Source organism: Pteropus alecto, unplaced genomic scaffold (genome assembly GCF_000325575.1).
Source record: "Pteropus alecto unplaced genomic scaffold, ASM32557v1 scaffold19, whole genome shotgun sequence".
NCBI lineage: Eukaryota > Metazoa > Chordata > Mammalia > Chiroptera > Pteropodidae > Pteropus > Pteropus alecto.
The window spans coordinates 489,964-508,423 of record NW_006442490.1 but is presented as its reverse complement, the minus strand read 5'-3'; the positions used below and the strand labels follow the sequence as shown (position 1 = coordinate 508,423).

General features: G+C 38.1%; 1 protein-coding gene across 1 annotated transcript in view; it reads left to right on the top strand.

Moving 5' to 3' along the window:
* The first annotated feature begins 10,176 nt into the window (after nt 1–10,176).
* The window catches only part of HPRT1 (hypoxanthine phosphoribosyltransferase 1), a 35,507-nt gene continuing 27,223 nt past the window's right edge, over nt 10,177–18,460 (top strand). The window contains exon 1 of the mRNA XM_006921521.3: nt 10,177–10,516. Within this exon, the coding sequence (XP_006921583.2) occupies nt 10,205–10,516 (312 nt within the window). The 5' untranslated portion in view covers nt 10,177–10,204. The remainder of the gene's footprint in view (nt 10,517–18,460) is intronic.

The following is an 18,460-nucleotide window of genomic DNA, read 5'->3' as shown; positions in this document are numbered from 1 at the left end:
TATAATAAAACACGAAGCCTTTTAAAAAATACAATCACAATACAGGCATACCTCAGAGATTTTGAGGGTTTTGTTCCAGACAACCACAATAAAGCAAATATCCCAATCAAGTGAGTCATGAATTTTTCGGTTTCCCAGTGCATATAAAAGTTATATTTATAATGTAGTCTATTAAGTGTGTAATAGCATTGTGTCTAAAAAGACAATGTACATACCTTAATTTAAAAATGCATTATGCTAAATAAAATGCTAACCATCATCTGAGCCTTCAGCAAGTTGTAATCTTTTTGTTGGTGGAGGGTCTTGCCTTGAAGTTGATGGCCGCTGACTGATCACAGATCATAACAAATATAAATGAATTGTTTGAAATATTGCAAGAATTACCAAAATATGGCACAAAGTAAGCAAATGCTGTTAGAAAATGGAGCCGATAGATTTGGCTCAATGCAGGGTTGCCACAAACCTTCAATTTGTAAAAAATGCAACATATGCAAAGCACAATAAAATAAAGTATGTCTGCACTATTATTGAACCCCCTTGATTTTTAACACCAATTCTCTATTGTCTTCAAACATCCAGTGTTTAAATTTCTCCAATGGTAAGTGCTATTTAAATGTTTGCTATTCTTACTTAAATTTCTACAGATTTGGGGAGCTAGAGGGAGAAGCAAACACAAGTTCTCGAGATTTTGCTTGAAGTCGTCTTAAGGTCAAAATTTATTTTATGTAATTACTTTCCCTATATTATATGTGATACAGGCAATTCTAATAGACTGTAATTAGATGCTTATTAATCTAGTTTTATACTAATTTCATCTCCCCAAATGCATTTAGGAATATGAAGACATACAATGAAAATAATAGAGATAAAATACAATTGCTAAATAATATCACATTTGTCAGCTGGTATGCCTTTATAAGTCAACACACAAAGTTGAGTAGAAATGTTTCTCTACATGTAAGTTTTAGAATTTTACCTGGATTCAGCTAAACATTATGAAGTAGCTGCCAGTGCAAATGAGTTATTAAATTTCTAACAAATGGTGGAAATTAGATGTAGTCTTAATTATATAGTAACAGTCATTATTAACATTATTTATATTCATGCTGATAATATTCCTCCAAAGTAGTTTCCTACATTAGGAAAGTGTTTCCCAAGAAAATCCCATGATACCACATTTTCACTGGTAGCTATTTCATGTAGCCTATGGACCTGGGTGTGGTAGATGCTGTTGATGCTGTACCCAAGCCCCTTTACACCTGTGACATCTGGTTTCTTACCTTGCCTGATGGGAGCCTAGGAGACTACATTCCCCTTCTTCCTAGGTAGCCAATGATACCAGGATACAAAATCCTTGTTCGTGTCTCAAGGTAGAACTACTGCAGTTTTTTTTTTCCCCATGTGGATCTGGCCAGGGCTAGATGTTGCCTGAAGCCATATCCTTCCTCAGCTCTCTTCCTTTCTCTATCCTGCTTCTATTCCTCCCTTAGAAATTTTTCCTTAAGAGCACCCCCTCTACAAATCAGATCATCGAAATAACATACCAGTCAGGGAAAGTTTGCTTTTAGTTTAGAAATTTAGGTTTAGGTTGGAAGTCCACTGGTAATGAATTTTGGAGCAAATGTGTTTATCCCAATGGCACTGATACAGCCTGCTATACTGAGAGTTGAAATGGAGCAAAAAAGTAAGGGGCTTTGTCTATGCCTGTTGGAAAATAGAACATTAAAAACAATTCCTGTAAGATTCTAAGATAACTGCAACTAAATTTCTCATCACTTTAACTCAGCCCTATTTCATTTTCCACTTTTGCGAAGTCATCTGCCTCTAGGCTAAAATTGTCCTAGAAATCCTGAGTCTTAGGTGCACTGGCACAGCCTTTCAGTTTTATGCACCTGATAGCAATATCAGCTGACACCAAGAAGCCTGCTTCTAATAGAGTCCTTCCTACAGAGGCTCTGAGACTGTTCTTTGTCATTCCTTCCAGAACAGCCACTTCTAGTCCAGAGCTGTCCTACAGAACTTTGTACAGTGATGGAAATGTTCTATGTGTGTGCTGTCTAATACAGTAGTCACTAGCCACAAGTGGCTATTGAGCATTTGAAATGTGGCTGGTAGGGCTGAGGAATCAAATTTTTTATTTTATTTCACTTTAATTCATTTAAGCTTAGATTTAAATAATTGCATGTGGTTAGTGGCTATTATATTGAACAGCACAGCTCTATCTAATAGCAGGGACGTTTAGACAAACGTGAAGGGAGAGCAGAGACCACCTGTTGGAAGACCAAATGGTTGTTTCATTTATTATAGTAACCAAAAGTGTCAGAATGGAGGAAAATGGAATACTTTATTAGAAATAGTACACAAGTGAATGGACCTACCTGTAATTATTTACTTGCTGTATGGTAACCCTGAAGTAAGAACATTGTGAACAGAAAAGGCCTTGGTAAATCTTCGAGGTATTAAAATCTGTCCTGTACAGTATGTGCTATAATCACTATCAAGCAACAGAGCTATTTTAAACTCAGCAACAAAATCTTTGGGAGTCAAATTGTTAACAGTCACCTTGTTAGCCCGTACACATGAATATAAATATGTCATTACCCTGCTTGGAAAGACATACAATTTCCTGTAGTCATACTTGACCTATACAAAATTAACCTAAAGTAACTGGAGCTTCTTGTCTTTGACTTACAACTTTCCCAGCACTGTGAGCCTGAACTATAAGACAGTTTACTGTTGAGCACATTAAAAATATATGAAGCATATTTATCATACATAATTATTTCTAACACATCCCTCCCTCACCCCTTCTGCTTATGATGTCACAGATGTCAGGTTGTGAGTCAGGAGATGAGGGAGCAAGCCTCTGGTGCTAGCTGCCATCTAGGAAAGTGCTAAAGATGGTTTGAGTGTAAGCTACCTTGTCAGTTTTATTCTGAATTTGGGACCTGATCCTAGAGAAGAGTGACATTGTTAGAAAGAGATGTCCTGTTGGCATACGGGTACCTGAGAACCCCAAGTAGCTACAGCCTTAGCTATATTAATAACAAAAGAAGCAATGCTTTCTGAAAACCTCAACAGAAGGTAACATAACCTTAGGGATTTTAGCTTCTCTAGAAGTGAGGAACTCTTACTCTTTATTTGCTGATTTTGCTGATTTTTCTACATTTGTCTGTAGTAGAAACATTCAAATGTAGCACATAAGCAGGAAAGTTGGTAGACCTTTTTTGAGTTGGATAAGGCAACACCTCTGCTTTCTTTGTAGAAAGTAATTCTTTGTTGCCTCACATTGTGAACAAATTGTACACTCAGTGCACAGTTTTTATGAGCTATTAATTCTGTTATACATAAGGTTTTCTTTTCAAAAAGGAATTTAACATACCTCAATATATACATATTTTAATATTTAAATATACAAATGTAAACGTACATAGACATACTAAATAATGATAGATGGGATTATTTAAAATTTAAACCTTAGTTTTAAAAATATCATTACTCTTAAAAAGCTTTACAAGACATTGTTGATTTTTACCATTATGATTTAAATAATATAACCTAGTGCCCAGAGCTCGTTTCTAATACCAGTCTCCAATAAAAGGAATCTGGGCTCTTTGGAAAAACGGCAGATTCCAAGGCTAGGGCAGGGAAAGTACAAGATGAGCCTAGAGTATCATGTGGTGCCAGAAATTAAGGAAATGCACGAAGAATGATAGGCAAAATCTAAGACACAGGAGCCAACATAGAAAGACTCTTAGCCAAAACTTAGGCAATTTGAGCAACAAAGCAGTAATGCTACTAATGGTTCATTACCTATAGGATAAAATTGTAATCTCTGACTCCATGATGATGTAAATAATTTAATAAATAATGGCTAGAAGGGAAAGCTCTTCATTACAGTAAATGCCAACTAATAAATTAAGAAGGAATGATGTTAATGGAAAATCAGCATTAGACAAATGTCTCAGTAAAAGTTATTTCATCGAGAATCATCAATGGATGGTAAAATTAGTGGGTGAGAGGTTGATGAGGAACAGAATATTTACATAGTCTCGAAGTATCATTCCTCATAATCCTTATTAAATTACAAAGGGAAAAATTATTTCTTTATAGTGAAGAAACCTGGCAGACTCTGCCTTAACTAAGTAATCCAAATTAACATCAATAATGAGACTAATCAATAGCATGTGCCTCCTTTGAAGCACTGTGAAGGACACACCATCACTTACTGTTGTATTTCTGATCCTAAATGGAACGCTTAAAATTTAATGATGTCATAATCTCAGTCAACCCCAAATTCAGGGAAATTCTACAGAATAACTAGCTAGTGCCCTTCAAAAATGTCAAAGTCATGACAGACAAAGACTAAAGAACTTCCAAAATGAAGGAGATGTAAGGAAATGCAACATATACTCCTTGATCGGATCCTGATCCAGGAAAAGAACATTAATGAGACATTTGGTGAAATTTAAATAAGGGTTCCAGATTAGTTAATACTGTTACATCAGTGTTAATTTCTTGATTGCTATCATCATACCAGGTGTGGTTATATTGAATTTTAACACTGGGAAAAGGTATTCTGAAAAGTACTAGAAAGCAAGAAGAAATAGGGAAGTAGGAGAATCAGGAGGGTGGTGTCTCGGAAGTCAAAGAAATAGATTAAAGAACAAAGTGATAAATAGTACCAGATGCAATAGAAAGGACAGTAATGTAAGGCCCCAAATCATGTCTATTGGATTTGGCAAGATAGCAGTCAATGGTGTTCTTTGTCAAAGATGTTTCGGTACAATAGTGGGTGCAGAAGACAGACTGAAATGAGTTTGTTGAGGAGGAAATGAGAGTGATACAATGGATAGAGGAAGTATGGAGGGACTCCTCACCTCTAGGCCCGGAGGAAAGAGGGGAAGATGCAGTATAGATGTGAATAGAAAGAAAATGATGTGATTTATGCCTGATTCCTTCCACCTCTTCATAAGTTAGTGAGTCTATCTTTCTAGAGTGAGGATGATGTATTAATGAGGACAAATGTTCAAAATGTTAACTGAGGGAAATAAGACGGAAAATTGACCAAGGACTTGTAAAGAATTGTAGAGGTGTTTTTAGGGCCCCGTTGAGGTTTGAGACCATGAGTTTACAGAGGAACCAATCTCCATAGCAGTGGGACTTTTCTCTAGCAGCACTCTGCAGCCTAGTAGGGATAAGACAAAACAAGCCATGGGCATGAACCAGACTGTGGCTTTGCCATCTTGGCAGAGCAGGATTAGAAGAGTACAAAGGACGTCCGGCAGCTGGTGAGAGTGTGGTTCTGGTAGGACCCAAACTGAACTGGGAAATAAGAGAAATAAGAGAAGCCAGGAGCAGGGTGATACAGACTGGAGATTTAGAGGTCTCCCATGAGTCTGAAGCACAATTAGGCTAGGCAGGGTTTGGTCAAAGAGAACTGGAGAGGAAGACAATTGTGGCCAGAGATTAGGATACTGCATTTTAAGAGCAGCCATCAGCAGCATTGAAAACATTCCCCACCCCAGCCCTATAGCATTGTAAAGGAACTATACATTCCAGTTGGCCCAGGACAGTCCCAATTTATGCCTGTTATCCCAGCATCCTCTCCAGTATAGCATTTGTCCCAGATTTTTCATTCTCCCATGAAGTATAAGTATTAACAGTTGAACCGAAATAAGCCAGGATGGATCTGTTAAACCACCACTTAAAAAAAAATATTTCATATTAGTTTTAGGTATATAGTACATTGGTTAGACATATAGTTTATGAAGTGATCCCCCTGATTACTCTAGCACCCACCTGGCACTACACACAGCCATTTCAATAATATCGACTATATTCCCTATGCTGTACTCTACGTTCCCATGACTATTTTGTAACTATTAATTTGTTCTTCTTCATTCCTTCACCTTTTCACCCAGCCTCCCAAATCCCCTCCCCTCTGGCTATCACCAGATTGTCCTCTGTATCTGTAAACCACTTCTCTTTAATCCCGTTTTCTGCCTTGGTCACATCTACTAGTTTGTGAGATGCATATACAGAAAACCAAGTTCTCACTTTAGCACAGAGTTAAACCTAACCAACAACCATTGATAACCCTTCTCCCTTTTCCTAATCTTTTCCACTACTATGTAACTAACACATCTCTCTCAAGGACAGCATGCTGGGCGTTCACTGATAAAGCAAGAATACTCAGAAGCTAGGAATTAGAGACTACTGACTCATTCTTGTCCAGGGTGGGGGGAGGGGAAGACTATTCATCATCCTGTTTCTTGCTGGACACTGGATATGCTAGCAGGGTATGCCTATGCCAAAGCTTGCAAGATACACGAAGGTGCCAGGCCATCCGTCACTATGCCAGTGGATGTAGGAAACTACGTAAATTTACATGTACATAAAATATATTCAGGAAATAGAGGCTGAGGAGTCCTGCCATAGAACACACAGCAGGTAGTCTGAATGCTCTTGGTACAGTGGTTATGCCATTCATTATATGGTGCAAATCTACAATCCTTTATTTTTTTAATTTGCAATCCATCCTTTCAGCATGTGAATTCAAATATTAAAGTGCAAAATTAATGAAAAAAATAAATGCCGAATTTGTCACTCAAGAAAATTGGTCATGAATGTGTAACATGAACGAAACATTTGATGACATTTATTATCCACACACGTGAGGACATCGATATCACTGACCACACAAAAACCAGAAGACATGAATCTGTGGAGACAGCATCAGCATCTACCTCAAAGATTTGTATTTATTTTACGAAGATTGTGCCCAAAGATGATAATTTAACAAGGTGCAGCTGCAAAGAGGGTATATATACATTGCTCTGAGTGACTTTTCTTGCTCATTTTTGATTTCAAGTTTCTTTGTACACAAGTGAAGTGATAGCTTTTAATAAGTAGCTATATTAGCAGAAGTTCACAAACACTGTTCAATGATGCCAGTTTTATATTGATGTCATTAGATGCTTAAAATAGAAAATCATTTGTATTAGTCAGGGTTCTTCTGAGAAACAGAACTAACATTGTGGGTGGGGCGGAGAGAGAGAGAAATTTATTTTAAGGAATTGGCTCATGCAATTGTGGAGGCTTAGCGAGTCCAAAATTTGATGGGGTAGGCTGGCTGGCTGGCTGGAGACTCTGGGAGAGTTGCAGTTCCAGTCCAAAGGCAATCTGCTGGCAGAATTCCTTTAGAATGCCTTCTTGCTCCAGGGGAGGTTGGCGTTTGTTCTACTCAAGCCTTCAAATGATTGGATGAGGCTCACCCAGATTAGGCAGGTGATCTGCTTTACTCAAGGTCTACTGATATAAATGTTAATCTCCAAAAAAACACCTTCACAGAAACAATCTGAATGATGTTTGATCAAATATCTGGGCACTGTGGCCCAACCAAGCTGACATAAAATTAACCATCACATTAGTTACTTCCAATACTGGTTCAACTTTTAATCTACTTCATGGAATCAATGTAAAGGTTATGGAAATTTATTCTGATGAAAGTGAAACATCTGACTTTATTGAGAAAGCTACTATAAATTCAATTCAGCATTTAGGATAAGTGTTTTTCGCAGTGATAATATTTTCTATACAAATACAAATTTTGGTGGAGCACAGCACCAGGGTAAAAACAAGGTTCTTATAAATGAATAAAAACGTGGAGAAGAAATATACTCAGAATTGATTGTGGTGCACAAATAAGTCCTTTTGCGTCCAAACAAGTAAACTACAAAATTGTTTCTGGAAAGGCAGGAATGAGAAGGGAATTTTGGGTCGTACTCTTGCTTTCCTTATTTCTTCCTAAATGCAGTAAAGAACAATGGCATACCTATCATATTTGACACCCAGAGTAGATTATTTTTTAACAAAAAAAATGTCCAAATTAAATGACAAAATCATTTTGTCTAAATGACAATTTTTTTCTGTAATATTTAGTAATAAACTATTTTATTTATTTCATCTTTAACTTTAAAACAAAGCTTTAAAATAATACATTTCCATTTTAAATATATTTAGTAAAATATTTCATATACGAACCAGATTTTCACTTACCAAACAGAATTACTATGCCTTGCAGGTTGCACTCCTTTTGTTGTTTTAAATTTTAAATACAAATAAAAGCTCCAAGTTGTCACACAGAATGACAAGATTGAAATAATAGCACTGATTCTTTGTCTTTACAATTACTGAGCTATTACTGTTTATTTCAAATCTCTGTTAAAATACAGAAGTGTGTGGTACCACAGGGGTTGGAAAAAGAAACTTCAAGCCAGAAGGAAGCTGGAAGGGTTCTGAAGTGTTGGGTACCTAATTTAGAAACAAATATGGGTTGCTGAGTTTGCATGTATCACAGGCCGAATGTATAACTGGAAGTTCTCTGAATTAATTTCCCAGTGGAACACATGCGTGTTCAAAGAATAAGTCATAAAAATATGCCGATATGAACTTCAAAGTCTCTACCCAAATAGAAATGCATTCGTATATTCATCAAAAGATATGTAAAACGTGTTCATAGCAGCACTATTTGTAATAACCCAAACCTGGAAACTGCCCATATGTCCATCAACAGGAGGATGGATAAGAGCTCTTAGAGTCTAGAAGGCTAAATAGTGTGAAGAATTGTTTAAGTCAAATTATGGAACACATAACATTGGTATTATCATTTATAGAAACAAGCACTGTGCTAGGCACTTTTGCATTATTTTGTTTAACCTCATCTGTGATGGAGATATTATCCTCATTTGACATGTGAGGAAACTGAGGCACACAGATGTCAAGGATCCTGCCCAAGGCCATAACACCAGTTAGTGGTGAATCCGGAATCTGAACTCAGATCTCAGCCTAAAGCCCACATGTACCTCTTCCATTATAGTCTGTTGCCTCTCCACGATAGATAGGGAAGGCAGAGAAATTAAGGAAGTATGGAATTCACACATTCATACATGCTAAAATTGGTTACTACTATTTATTGAGCACCTACTATGTGGCAAAGTACTATGCCAGGTGCTTTACATAAAATTTTTACCATTCTCATACTAACCCTTCACAGCAAGAATTATTATTCTCATTTTTTTTAGAAGAAACAGGTTCAGAGAAGTTTGATGACTTGCTCAATTTCACAAATCTCCTACCATCCCATATTCCTCAATGGCTTTCATGGAGACCAACAACTATGTGCTAGGCACTGTGGTAGGTGCTGGAGCTATACAGATGAGTACATTAGCAATGGAACAACTGTTATTTGCTTACCTGACCTATTTGAGAGTAGGAGATTTTTTTCTGGTTCCATGTAGGGAATTTTGGAGGCAAAAATAAAGATCAGTAATAGTGATTTACTGATTGTGCACTGTCCTAATGTTGTATCATATAAATTGTTTTTAAAAAGTGCTGTACCATATATATTGTAAACAACAAGCCAAAATGGAGTCACTTTTGCTAAGCCACACCATCAAACCAAAACTGAATAATTAACCCAATTGCGGTTTCAGCCTCTACCAAGAATGAAACTTTAAACCAATCAGTCTGGAAATTCCTGATCACTAGGGAGGTAAACTGCCCGATTAGACCCACTGCCTTCCTCTAAGTGACGGTGACGTTACCTGAAATAATCCACTCCTAACTTCGTAGCCTCACCCTCTTTCAGCCTATAAAATCCTTCCATTTTACACAACTCATTGGAGTGCCCTTCTAGTTGCTAGTAGGATCAGTCCCAATTCATGAATTGCTTAATAAAGCCAATTAGATCTTCAAATGTGCTCAGTTGAATTTTGTTCAACAATATATACATATGCACACACATATACATATATTATGTCCTTTAATCCTAACCAGGATCCCATTAATACCTTCATTTTACTGAGACGAAAATAGAGGCTTAGAAAGTCTGCATAAGGTTACAGAGCAGTTTAGAGTTCCCCTTCGATTTGTACTCTGGTCTGGTGGACTCTAGAGCTCTAGGTTTCAACTCTGCCAACCAGTTAAAGATTTTTGTTAGAATTGGGCCACATGTCAGGAAAATGGAAGCCGCAGTGCAGTCCACGGTCTTGGGAAGAGGACGCCGGCGAGTAGATCTACGTGGGGACTGGACCCTAAAGAGCTGGCACCCAGTTTAGGGCCACTAGGAAGAAACGCAGGCAGCGGTAGGTTTGGGATTTGGGAGCCCTCCCGATGAGAAACTGAGGGAAAGAAGTTGCACATGGGAGTCTTCTTAGCTTCTTCCGCAAGAAAATTCCCACGGCCGCCTCGTGAACGTGGAAACTCTGGCGGAGGCCCCCAACCGTGTGGGCGGAGCCTCAGGGCGGGCGGGGCGCCGGGGGGCGGAGCCTGTCTCTCAGCTCCGAGCACCGGCATTTACCGTGAAGAGAGCGCACCACGAACCTCCAGGCTTTCCCGCGCGGCGCCACCTCCTGCCGCGCCTCGGCCTCGCGCCGGCTTCTTCCTCTTCAGACTGCCCTCAGCCCTCGTGCCTGCCAGTTCCGTTATGGCGACTCGCAGCCCCAGCGTCGTGGTGAGCAACTTGGCCCGGGGCGACAGCGGCCGGCCCGCGAGGCGCGGCACCCGCAATGCGGGCTCGGGCCAGGCGTGGCCCGGGAAATCGCCAGGGCTGGTGGCGGCCACAGTTCCCGGGGTTCGGCTTTACGTCACATCAGGGCGGCGGGGGGACGGAATGGCGAGGCGGGAGTGGGTGCCTCTTCTGGAGAACCCTGGGAAAGCGTGTGAGAGGAACGGGGAGAAATGGCGTGTTGGTCGACTTGTGTGCCGCTTGCGAGCGCACTGTGGGGAGCGGCCGTGGGCCAATTTGGGAATGATCTGGCGAGGTGAGGGAGAGGCCCTTCTCGGTACATTTTGGGGATGGTGGTAGGGCCTCTGGGCACCTCTGTAGAAGGCCCGGGCACGGAAACGACAAAGGAGGGCACGTGGGGACTGGCATTTTCATCTAGCTCTACAAATATGATGAATATTTGTTCCTCATTGACTCCGCAACGCAGCCGTGGTAGCGGTAATCATACCTATCTTTTTACATGCGAAGGAAATACCAAAATGAGATTAGCTGATTTTTCTGGCCCTAAAATAGCAGGCCTCGAATTTAGATGCGCTTGAATCCAGATCTCTTGCTGTTTGATGCTGCAGGGGACAAAAAATGCGAATCTGATCCTTACCTTCAAGGACATTCATACTCTAACCAGCCTCTCATATCCTGTCTGCAACCTCATTGGTCCTTTTTGGTTGTGGAACAAGCTAAGTTGCTCTCCCTTCCTCCTCACCTTTCTGATCATGCTTGCTGAAGTAGCCAACTCCCTCCCAACAGTTAAATGCCTTAGCCTGAAACATTGCCGTCATTATTATTATTTTAGCAGTTACCTTATTACCTGTTGATTGTCTACTACTAAAATATAAACTTTATAAGGGCAGGGATCACCACTGTAACCCCACCTCATAGTAGTTTCTGGCATGTAAAGAAATTCACAATAATGGTTTGTTGAACGAATAAATAATTAACCACATGAGCTCGCCAAAAGAAAGGATTCTATTTATTAGGCATTGTGACTTAAAGAGCAGTGTTCTAAATAGAGTCTGGCCTGGAATCCTGTGGTGTGGCCTTGGGCAACTTCACTTTTCTGGGCTTAAGTGTTACAGGGAGGGAGGATAAATACTTTTTCTTCTATCTTTCTGAGTTCTTCTGGCTGGACTAATTAAAGTAACATGAAACAGATTTACAGGAGAAAATGACCAAATTTATTATGTATGTACTTAAGGGGTTTCCATAAGAATAGGAATATGAGGACAGGCAGTTGTGGCTTGTATGTCATCTTGAGCTAAGGAGAAAGAGGAGTTGTGGTTTGAGACTTAAGAGGGTAGGAAGGCAAATCACAGGGAGATGGAAAAGCAAATGTTTTGGTAGATAAACATTTGCTGGGCCGTCTTTAACAGTGGGACACAGCACTGATCAAAGGGGCCTTGACAGCTTCCTCCCTATCACACTTAGTTCATATTAAACTATAGTTATCTATGATGCTAGCTCTTTTCCTGGAACAGGTCCTCTATCTAAATTGTCTTAGACAGTTGGGGGATGGTCAAAGGTTTTTCATTTCTTGGAAATAACCGGCTTAAAATAATACCCTAAAAGGCATATTCTGAGTCTTTCGTTTCTTGAAAATAACCAGCTTAAAATAATACCCTAAAAGGCATATTCTGAGTCTTTCATTTCTTGAAAATAACCAGCTTAAAATAATACCCTAAAAGGCATATTTTGGAGTGGCAAATTCTGCTTCACCTGGATGTCCTTAGGTATCAATGAAGTGCTAGCTACCTCATGGTTTTATTGAAAGGGTTATAAGATGGTTTATGTGGATAAACAACCTTTGCGTGGTCCCTGACTAAGAATAGTAATAAGAGCTATCATTGCGTCTACCTACATAGTCCTATTTAGTTCTCAAAACAACCCTTTAACAATAGTATGATTATTACCATTTTACAGTGGAGGAGTCTTTCAAGCATCAGAGAGGTTAAATAATTTAACCTCAACATAGCATACCCACATCACACAGTTATTAGGAGCTCATACTCAAACTCAGGTCTCTCAAGAACCCATGCATTTAACTGTTATGCTAGTAATAGGTACTCCAAAAATGGTAGGGGCTGTTGTTTTTATTCAGATGCTGAGGAAGTTAGATGCTTTTAGCTAGCGGGTATGATGCCTGCCCTAGCATAGGGTGAATTATTGCTAGAGATGGCTGGTGTTAGTTTTGTGTTTTTGGTTTGCAAACTCCTGTTCCTTTTTTTATTTCCTTCCCCAAAATTGCATGTTAGCAATAACAAACTCTTGAACAGTGCTTACTATGTGCTGGTTTCTGTTCTAACTTTACATATATTAACTGGTTTGATATTTTTTTAAAATCGTAGGGTTCAGAGAGGTTCATAAGTAACTTGCCCAAGATCACCAGGCAGTGTTAGGATTTGAAACTAAGTTACCTGGCCCCAGAGTCTGCTCTTAACATCTCCACTTTTAAGTTAGTGGTGACAACAGTTGATAATTATTGAGTACTTACTATGTCTTAGACATTGAGGTAAATATTTTGTAGACTAATTGTCCCAAAGTTACATAATAGGTACACCGTGAGGTAGATAAACACTGGTATGACCTTGGAGGTACAGATTGGTGAAGTAACTTGCCCAATATCACTTAGATGAAATTGGCCCCCAGGTAGGCCTGTTATAACCCATGCTGCTTGTAACTGTCATTGAACTGCCAGGGTAAAACTTGGACACACTTGAACTAAGAACACGCTTCTGGATTTTTGCAAATGAATGTGAAACATCAGATATACATTATTTGGATTTACTATCTTCTAAATTTCAGAATGGTGGTGCTAGAAATGTAATCCTGTACTAACTGGACTTAAATCTTACCCTGCCAATAATTTTCACAGAATTGATAAAATAGTACATTTTTTTTTGTCCACAACTCTATGATTTTCATCACCAGAGTTCATACTGACATTAGTCACTGTAGACCAAAATTATTTTTTGTGACCACCAAAAAGTGGAGCAGATCAGTTTGGGGGTTTTATTCTGCAAATTGAGTAATGTGATACATACTATAGATCCATCTTAATTGTTTTCCACTGTTTGTGTCTGGGTATTGACAGCAGTACCAACAACATCAGTAGATAAGAGGGGTCTTAGAGTTTTCTGTAGTTCATTAGGCAGTAATTGGGCCATGTCATTTTCCCCCATGCGAAGAGATGCTAAAGATGAACTCGTGTACTCTTCTTCCTTTCTGTAATTTTGTGTGGATTCAGTAAGATTTATATGCTCTGGAATTATCGATCACCATTGTTAATGTCAATATTTTCCTGCCAGTAGAGACCAGATTACTAACATTTTGAATAATTTGCTACTAATAAGAATTCAGACACTTCAGATTGCTATGGAACTACTGTCTTCAACATTGATGGGCATATTTTTGTTGTTGTTCAGAATGAACATGCCTGTTAGTCTACTGTGCACACTAATAAAAAGAAAGATCATAGTGTTGGATAAATTCATGTTCTTGCACATATAGTAGTTATGGGCCCACTTTTACCTAGTAACAGCTAATAATTATCCCTGGGTTAAACAGTCAAGAATGCTGATTTTAATTTTTATAATCCTTACATTGTTGTAAACCTTTTAATTCTTTAACCCTTAGAAGGAAGGGCAAGCAAGCTATATATGTCATTTATTTGTAAGACTGATATAACTTTGGAAGATGGACATACTACTAGCTTAAATTATTTTGACATTTAGGGATATGTATATCAGTAATTCATAATTTTGGTTTTATGCTACCCTAACTTATGACAGATTATTCTAAGGGGATGGCATATTTGCTTTTGGTATTTTTTGAGAATTTTAAAGTTTCTGAATATAAAAGGTAAAGGTATACCACCTAGCAATTTCTGCCTATTCTAGCAGCTTGAGATTGTTGGTTACTAGGAGGAATAAAATAAAATGTGTTCTATCTATTATTATACATCTTTTAATTCACATAGCTCATTTTAAGACTCACTTCTTCACTTCCATGTAGTCTTGTTTGGACCCACAAACGTTGTCATTTTTTGACCACAGAGATTTAAGCAATCCTGGTCACAGGTGATGAATTGATGTTGCAAGTATTGTCTTAACTCGAGTTAAATTCCTTAATTTTAGATAATATATCTTTGTAATTAGAAATTTTATGTATAAACCACATTTTCACATGCGAGAACCATTGTTGACTTTGTCTAGACAAAAGGTAGATATTAATGTTATATTTTTCACTGATCTTTTATATTAGTAAAAGTGCCTGTATGGATTTTTATCATTAACAAGTATATTACAGGTAGGTTAGAATTCGAGAACTGTGTTTTAAAGCTCTGAGGAGATGCAGTCACATTTCTGAACTGTCTGGGTAAGTGGTAAGTAACTCAGAGCTATTAATAACCTATCCTTTGATTTCCAGTTCAGCCATAAATGGCCTTAATGGGAAAGATGGAGCTAGAGAGAAACCATACTTTCTTTTGTTACCACTTCTGGCACCTCCAGAGCTCTCTCCCCAAATATTTTAGGGTTGGGCCCTCCCCAGAGCCATCCAGGACCTTCTTTGTGATCTTCTCTAGCCATTTTATGTTAAGTTCTTGTTACAAACTAAATATTTGCTCCCCACAAAATATCTTGAATCTCTAACACCTCCCCCACCGGCACACACACGATGTGATGATATTTTGGAGATGGGGCCTTTGGGAGGTAATTAGGATTAGATAAGGTCATGAGGTTTGGGCCCTTGTCTTAAGAGAGAGCTCCATCCCCCATCCCCACCCTCCACTCAGCTAGGAGAAGGTAGCCCTGAAGATAGAAGGTATACACTTAAAAGCAAGCAAAGAGATTTCAGAATGAAATCTACTTTGCTGGCACCTTGATCTTGGACTTCCTAGCCTCTGGAACTGTGAGAAATAAATTACTGTTGTTTGAGCTACCCAGTCTATGGTATTTCGTTATGGCAGCCCAAGTAGAGTAATACAGTTCTTTTAAAAGGTGTCAGTAATAACCACATTTGTAACACTAAGTCACAAATAATAAACCAGATGTGACTTATATTCATATAGAAAGTTGGATATTGCTAGGCGACTTAGAAGGCTGTGCTAATTCAGTATCAGAGACGTGCCAGTCTACTTTCCTCAATTTACAGCCTAAGCAACAGAATGTAATGACCACTTTAAGCTTGGTACTGTTTTAGGTGGGAGTCACCGGTGCTGGGTGACCTTGAGTTTCAGGTTTTTCTTTAGTGTATATGTAACCGCTTCTGATAATCAAAAGTTTGTGGAATTGTCAAATTAGATTTGGATACAAATTATATGCTTTATTGTGCTGTATAGTTCTATGTATGAATGTATGTATGTATGTGTCCTTTCCACTACATTGCAAGCTCTTTGAGGACTGTAAATTTACAATCATCTTTGTATCCCCTTACAAATTATTATACAGTGCTTTAATCAAGGTAGATGCCGAAAGCATTTTGATGTAATTGAATATATCGCAGTCCCTATGAAAGCAGCCACTGATTGTTAACTAATCCATATCAGATATAGTTAATTAATGTCAGATATTTACCAATATTAGATGAGACAAATAAAGGCTAATAAAATTAAAGACCACCAAATATACTTCTGTCTAGCTTTTGTAGAGATTGAGGTTATTGGACTTGTTAATATGAAGCTTTTGGTGTTTGGGATGATTGAAACAAGTTCCTGTTTATTGGCTTGTGAATTATTTTGTTATTTCTTCTCTTTGGTCCAGATGCAAAAGAGGCTCTGTGTGAGTTTGAGTGCCCTCTTAAACTCCCATAATACTTTACTTGTATCTTTTTTTCTTTGCAGTTTAACACTCCGTCTTATGGTTATTCATGTACGTGTCATGTCTTTTACTCCACTGTGACCTCTTTGAGGGTAGCTATGTTAATGTTTACCTAATCCTCTCTAGTGTATACACCATAGTACTCAAATATTTGAGTATTAGTAATAAAAATGCAGATTCTGAATAAGGTCCTCACTCTTAAAATTAGTATTCTAACTTTGATCATTAACTATGAATTTAAAAGATTTGGATTTTTCATAAAATGTAAAATTGGAAAAGTTGATGTAGACGCCTTGTCATCATTTAAATAAGTTGATCCTTATTAAACTTTATATTTGAAACATCCACAAGTAGACATAATAGTATAATGAACCCTCATGTACCCATTGCCCAGTTCAGACAACTCTCTGTCCATGGCCAATTATGTTTCTTAAATTAGGACCTCCATAAATATATCCCATTTATTTATAGTGAATTATAACAAAGTTGTGAATTCATGCCTAAAGTGCTTCGAGTAATGCAAATTTTATGAATTCTTATTTTTACCTTTTGGGAAGAGTTATAGTAACATATTTTTTATGTTTGACATAATAAACCAACCCTTTGGCATTGAATGTGATATATGAATCTAATAGTATTGATTGAAAATAAAAAAATTGAATTGGAAATTAATTGGGTGTGTTGACAGAGGTAGAATTCCTATTTTGAGGTACATCACTTCTGATCTGTCTGTATAAGACTGATATCTGGGGTGGACTCTGGGCAGAATTCACATTGGATTTGATTGAGAGAAACAAGGCTGTAAGTTCTTAGGCCATCTTCAAAACCTGTAGCCAGGCACTGACCTATTTTCACAGAAGCAGTTTTTACAAGTGTTGCATATTTTAGAGTCCTGGGTGGGTCCTGGTGTGTGTTTGTGGCAGAAGCAGTGAGTAACTGGGAGGAAGAGGTAAGTAGGTTTCAGGGAGGCCATTTGGGAGCTCTGGCTCTTCCTGATTTTACAGCACTATGAATTGGTGCATTTTCATTCACATCAAGTAGTAGCAGATATATTCTGACGAGTCTGACATGAGTGTTTATTCTCTCATCTTAATAGGATATAGCAAGGTCTTTCTTCTTTTCCCAAAACTTAAACTAAATTTCAGTTTATAAAGTTTATAAAAGATGTACTTGCTTGGTATAAAGTACTCTTGAAATGCTCTTGTAGGTGACAGAAATGCTGCATTTCCACTATTTTTGTAGTAAACGTTCTGAAATAAGCATGATGTGAATGTTTAGCAGATACATTAGCATTTGGTCTTAGAGGATCTGGCATAATCTCCACTCCCCATAGAATTTTTTTTCTGCTTATGAAAGTAATAAAGGTTTGTTTAAAAATAAAATCAATATTGACTTCTGACTGCCCTCAGACCAACTGCCAAGCGAGCACCTGTGCTCTGCTGCCGGCCCATACCCTTGGGCATGTCCTGGTTTATCTACTTGAATCCCCGCCAGCCTCCTGGCCGTGTGTGCTGACTAAGGTGGTGTGCAGGTACTACCAGCCTGACACGACAGTACCTAAAATTCCCCAAAGTCTGGAGAACTCAAAACAGCTTTAGAGACTAAAGAGAGACAACATCAACCTCAAATTTCTCAGAATATAATTTCATAATTTCTGTGAATAATATTATAAATCTTAAATATATATATTTTTAAAAAATTATTGAAAGCCAAGCTTCTTGTCCTTAAGCACTGACTGAAAGAGGAGGTGCTCAGTAGATATTAACAGATGCATTGAGATTTAATTATCATTTAACAATATTTCTTGAAAACTGCCAAAGCTCCTGTCATCAGCTTCTTGAATGTGATTTGGAAGATATTTAGTCTTGAATATCATGTGAGGTAGAATATTATAGTTCTGGTTTATTTTTTTGAATAAGCTTTAAATATAATGGCAAGTGGGAATTATAAATCAACTATAATAAAAAAAAAAAGTGAGATCGACAGTGAAAAATACCAAGTCAATATTAAACTGTGGAAAGTGGCAAGTCCCCACTTCTTATAGTTGACCATTGTTTGGTATATTCTTCCATACCCA